Source organism: Podarcis pityusensis, assembly GCF_964106645.2.
Source record: "Podarcis pityusensis genome assembly, chromosome: 3".
In the NCBI taxonomy this organism is placed as follows: Eukaryota; Metazoa; Chordata; class Lepidosauria; order Squamata; family Lacertidae; genus Podarcis; species Podarcis pityusensis.
In genome coordinates this window covers 40,108,018-40,114,017 of record NC_138026.1, presented here as the reverse complement: position 1 = coordinate 40,114,017, position 6,000 = coordinate 40,108,018, and the positions used below count along the sequence as shown (strand labels likewise).

The 6,000-nt window shown below is 36.7% G+C and overlaps 1 protein-coding gene across 2 annotated transcripts in view; it reads right to left on the bottom strand.

Annotated features, from left to right (window-relative positions):
* Window positions 1-643: 643 nt before the first annotated feature.
* BCKDHB (branched chain keto acid dehydrogenase E1 subunit beta) overlaps window positions 644-6,000 on the bottom strand; it is a 40,076-nt gene continuing 34,719 nt past the window's right edge. For both annotated transcript variants that reach the window (XM_080998867.1, XM_080998868.1), the window contains exons 10-11: window positions 4,337-4,485; window positions 644-2,175 (exon numbers count right to left, since the gene is read on the bottom strand). In XM_080998867.1, the coding sequence (XP_080854993.1) occupies window positions 4,345-4,485 (141 nt within the window). In that variant the 3' untranslated portion in view covers window positions 644-2,175; window positions 4,337-4,344. The remainder of the gene's footprint in view (window positions 2,176-4,336; window positions 4,486-6,000) is intronic.

Below are 6,000 nucleotides of genomic sequence, written 5' to 3'. Positions count from 1 at the left end.
CACACCTGCCAATACACAGAATGAGTTTTGCACGCTTGTGGTACTTGACTGTGGTAAAAAGAGAGGCAGTATTTTTAACAGGTTTTCTTTTTAAAAGAACATGAATTTTGGATGTCTTTCGTAGCATCCCACAGCTAGCTTTCATGGAGCGATGAAATCATACAGAGACATCCAGTTGTCTTTTTAAACATGAGCACTTCAGCTTGTTAGAGGATGTACTCACATATTAATGTTATTCACAAGGCTATTGGGTACTTTAAAGCTTCCATCAAGCAATGGAACATCTTCTCATTAGCCTTTCCTAAAGATATATACAGGCAGAATGGGAGAAGTATTTGCTCATTTTGAACTCATTATTACTTTATGAACAACTTAGTTCAGACCCTTACAAAAGCAAAAAGCAACAGATGTCTCAAGAAACTGCATTTCTATCAGTAACTAAATTTGATTAGGTAAGCAGGCATAGCCAAACCAATTCTAATTTCAGAATAAATATATGCATTCGTACAGTTGCATACTTCTTTCTATGCTGGCCTGCATTCAGGAATCAGAATAGATTATTACTTGCAGCAAACTATGTTTTTATCTTTCAAACTGTAGGCCTGTAATACAATTTGTAAATGAAAAAGCACAAACTAGCACAAACAATCTTACATTTTATTTTAAAAGCTAATGTTTAAACATAGTTAACATAAACATTCCTTATGTTAACTTACATAAAAATGTTACCTTTCAAAATGCTTAGAGGTCCAGGGTATCATATGCCCGATACTAATGAAGATACATTTCATTTGTGACTTTTTAACTGAGGATTTCATTGTCATGTGCTGCATTTTGGCAAAAAGCATGTACAATTTTCACATTTACAAGTATCTGTTTTTGTATGGTAAACACTTTTAAAGGCATTTATCCAGGTTGAATAGGTGCACACTGCCATCTAGACAAGGCTGTGAGAGCAGCACAGAAACTGAAGAATTCCAACCATCCATGTTATGAATCTAATCCTGTTTTAAAATGCATTAAAAATGTAAAAGGTTATCTTAGTCTACACAATGTGTTAGTAAGTAAATGCAATGCTTTGGGGTGCTGAGATAAACCCATTTAGAAAAATGCACATTTTTCTCTAATGATACAGTTATTATATTCAAGGTTAACATTTTTGCTTTGCATTCAAAATAGAATCATAATGCAATATCTAACTTTCATACTCAAGTGTAGAAATACCTAATGAGTCTCAGACTCACAGGAGTGTTTCTGTGAAATTACTGGTATTAATTATATATTTTCATAACTCCATGGCAGCAGATGCTTCTTCATCAGTTCTGCCAACCCACGTTTTTTAACAAAAGCCTTGAGCAAGCAAACTGATTTGAGAATTATGTTTGTTTTTAATTTTGGATTAAAGAGTAGCTTTTGATTCTAACTTTAGGACACCTGGCTTTTTCAAAGAACTGACAGTTTATGCCACTGATATAATGAGATCTAAAAATAAATAAAAGAAAATGTCCAAGTGTAAAACCACTGCCAGTTTTAGTTGAAACACAAATAAGTCTGTTGTGAAATCAAAGTAAAAAGATCTATCTAGTAAGGCACACAAAAAAGCATATCAAATGCTTCCTGATTAGTGGGCTGTATCTAATGATGTGTGGGCAATGGTCCGCTATGAGAATCCCACTTCCTCTCATCTTCCTGCAAATCTGCGCCAAAGGACCCCCAACCCTCTGGAGATTTTGAGGGTGCACAAGGAGCTAAAGGGGAGAGGAGGAGTAAATTCTATTGCACAAACAGAAGTCTTTTGTGCTAGTGGAACAGCAATATTGGATACAACCCTCTATCTTCATTGTGTGGAACCCAATACATCATTTATAGGGTAAAACATTTTAGAAGTTTTGTCACATTCAGAATGGGGAGCGGGGAAAGCAAATCACAGCCAATGTTTCACGGCAATCACCTGCCCATTCTTGAATGCACAGCTGGCAGAAATGTTGAGCTTTTGATGAATAGCCAAGATGAGTATCCAAATCAATGCATTTGAGAAAATAATCTCACTTAGTTCTCCTCTACAATTTTTGAAAGATCTCAATTTTATGTTAATAGTTCCACCAACAGCAACTGCTTTTTCTTCTCGTTCTTCTCACCTTTGTAGAAGCAGAGAATGTCTAACAGAGGTTGTTTCTGGGGGGAAAAAGAGAACGTATTACAAACAAGTAGAAAATGTTTATGCAGAATTTCAATATGCACACTTTTAGGCATTGAAGGTTACAATCCTATGCACTTTTTAGAGATTCATGGATGGTAAAGCTATCAATGGCTACTAGTTAATATGTTTGATCCAGCAGAACAGCAACAGGCTGGAATAAGGAGCTGGAGAATGCTGTTGTGCTCATATCCTACTCATAGCCTTCCTATGGGCATCTGGATCATCAGTGGACTAGATGGGACTTTGGTCTGATCCTGCAAAACTCTTCTTACGTTCATGCATTTCATGCATTTCCTTTCATCATTCCATTTGGAATGTTCCGTTTGTTGAAATATACTCTAATTCAATTTAGACTTTAAAGAAATACATTAAAAAGACCTCTTTCAGAAAGCATGTATGCGCTTTGGCAGTCAGTCCTTTCTGTTACTTTCATCCCTCTTTTACTTCTCTCTCTCTCACACACACACACACACACACTAATGTTGCAATTTTCACTGAATTGTAAGCTTCTTGTCAGATAAATTTAAAAATAATAATTTGTACGGTGCTAGGCTTGCATGGCCCATTATTAATTGCTACTACTATGGAACACAGCGTGCATGTGGAAATGGCATAAACATAACCCTAGTCTTATAATTCGGTTGCCTTGATTGTTATACCATGTTTAATGATATTTTTTTCTGGCAAGACATAACATCATCACATAACCTCACTTTAGTGTCCTGTTATGATTGCAAAGGGAAATACTGCGGTTAGAATGCAAATAAAGCACATGATCTAGAAATGTTTGCTTCTATTTACACAGGCAACCTTCATGTATGAAATTTCATGTCTGAAGTGGCCCTGAAGTCTCATATATTCAGTAAGCTCTTGGTCATTTTACTCAATTTGGATATAGAAAAGACAAAGAAAGAGTAATTATTAGTAGCCTCCCACAAGTACTGAATTTCCTGTGTTATGAGCATACTTGCAAAACATTATAAACCCCTTTTTATTTGTACTGGCACTTGGAATGAAAGAAAAAGCTTTTAATGGGAATTGGGGAGGCGGAGAAGTTGCCAGTTTGGTCTGCATATTTTTAAACTTACTTCCCACTCCCCAAAGCTCTAGCAGCAGTAAAGGTCAAACAAATAGGTAATTAAGATAAAAATCACTGCACCAATTAACTAAATAGGAATGTATTATATCAGGCAGTTAGGTACTTAGTACTAACTGAAATGTTAAAGATATCAATCAGATTTTGCAAGTATACAAAACTGTGGCTTGGATCCTAACTAGCCCTCTATGAATGGGAAAGTCTTCTTCCCTTTGCAGAGGGAACCAAGATCCAGCAGAGGTTCCCACAGGAGTAAGAGAGCAGGGCAAGATTTTCGTTAATTTAACCTTTCCACTGCAGTGCTCTGTGCTCTTTCTTATGCCACTTGATAGAGCCCCACAACCCTTCAAATGTATTGCTCTGATTTCCTTTGGAATACATCAATGAGGCTGAAGGGGGGGTATCTTGTCATCCAGAACCTCCATATACACCACCCAGGCTTGTGCCCTAGGGAGGTTATTTGGGTGCTGCTAATGCAGAGGTTTGTCTTCACCCCAGAAGTCGTCACCTCCATTGTCTCTCGAGACAGACTGATACCAACAACCTTAAAAAATAGCTCTAAAGTGAGCAGTCAGACCATGAAAACTGTAGGACAGTCTGGCTTGCAGTGCTTGTTTTAGTTTTCTCTCTGTGCAGATCCAAACAACCACTTAGTCTTACATCAGGAAAACTACCCAAAAAAAGGTTATTTTTGAAAATAAATTGTTTCTATCCACATCTTATAGCGAAATACGTGTTTTAAGCATCAATGAATGGTTGTCTAATCCCTTGCCAAACTGTAGCAACCCTGAACAAGTAAAAATATCTGCTGCCATGCCACTCAGATTTATATGGTGACTTTGCTCAACGGTAGCACAATCATATATATGTTTAATAAGAATTCATCCTGCAGAATTCAATTATATTTGCTCCCTAGAACACATGTTTGGGATTGCAGGCAAGGGCTTATGTAGTTTTTTAAAAAAATCTTAGAATTTTATCTGAACATTTTAAAACTAATTCCAAACTATCTAAATATATCTTCTCCACCCCCCACTTACCTGCATGATCAATAATTAATCATTTTCCGAAGTGCATCATAGCATTTCCATTTGTCTGGGATATAGAATGGCTCAAATATGTGAGGAAATGGAGTGTCATAACCACACACTCTTGAAATAGGCGCTTCTAGGTTCAAGAAACATTCCTCCTGTTAATGAAAAGATAGAAGAAAGTGAATAATGCCAATAGCTTTAAAGGATATTCTTGACATTTTAACACTCATTAAACTATGCTTGGATGAGAGTCTTGGAATTTAAAGAACACAATTAAGGGTCGTCCTGATCCTCTAAGAATTCCATTATCCCAAGGTGACAGCTTAGGTGACAGGTCACAAGCCAGTAATGTTCTGGAGAAGGCAGGTTCAGGACCCTGGACAGTTCTGAAAGTACTAGCCCAGAGTTTTTGGCAAGAGTTCAGGACTATGACTCCTGATCTTGCACTAAGAAAAGAGGCAAGTTAACTCAGTACCAGTACCAGCATGAAGAAACTGCAAGACTTTTATAGCCAGGCCATGAGAGTCCTTCTCAAAGCTCAACTCCCCTCAAGGATTCATGTTACTGAAAAAGACTCATGTGATTTCCCCCTGCACACATGGCTGGATCATTTAAATGTTTCCCAGATACACAACAACTTCTCAGTGATTAACAGGTATGAAAATGTCTAAGGGACACTCAGGTATATAGCAGTCTAAAAACCAGCTATTATCAGTCAATGGAAGAGATTTGGCCTTCCCACTTTCTCCTTTCACTTCCAATTTATGTACCAGAAGAGCAGAATAATCTCTGTGCCTTGAAAAATAGTAGAAAGCAAGACATCGCTTTCGTCAACCCCACTGGCAATACTTGTTTGCATCTCCCAGCTGTCACTACTGAATATCAGCTATGTTTTAAAACTCTCAAGTTAAAAAGGAATATTTGGTTTTTTAAATCCAAAAGGAAACAAGGCCAAGGCAAGGAAGAAGTCTCTTGCCCAAAATAAATTTACTGTCTCAGTGATGTCTTAAACTTCAATGTTCTGTTCAGGGAAGAACCAATAGGACACAGACAAAAGAAAGAAAAAGTTAAAAAAGGAAATGAAAATGTTAGGTTTTATAGGTCAACACCAGCACTTTGAATCTAATAGTTAAAAAAAACTTATCAAAATTCATCAGTTACCATTGACATGTTTAGTATTAGCTTTAAATGTGTCAGCTATTCAAACCCATGCTGCTCCCATTATCTAAGAAACCATAAGTCCTCAAGATTTTATGGAGGAATGAACAAAATAGGTAAAAAAAATAATACATTACATTATTTAAGTAAATAATTCAAATACATGAATAAACTAAACTGCTAGCTGAGCTTTCTTCCTGGCCAATAAGCTTTCCATTTTCCACTTACAGGAAGATTTTCACACATAAATGCTTTCAAAAAAAGCAATTGCCATATGCATTCTGAGGTGGAAGAGTCCCATGAGATGACCATGTTACTAAGTGAACATTTGAATGAGCTGGGTTTGGGGATACAGTTGATTACAACTGACTGAAAAATAATCGCAAAGCATTTTATTGCCTAGAAGTAATAAAACTAGAAACACAAACATCTAGCTGTGAACAACATTGTTCAATGTACTGGGTGTAGCAGTCAAGTTCTCTAAGTAGCATAATGCACAACAAGCATATTAA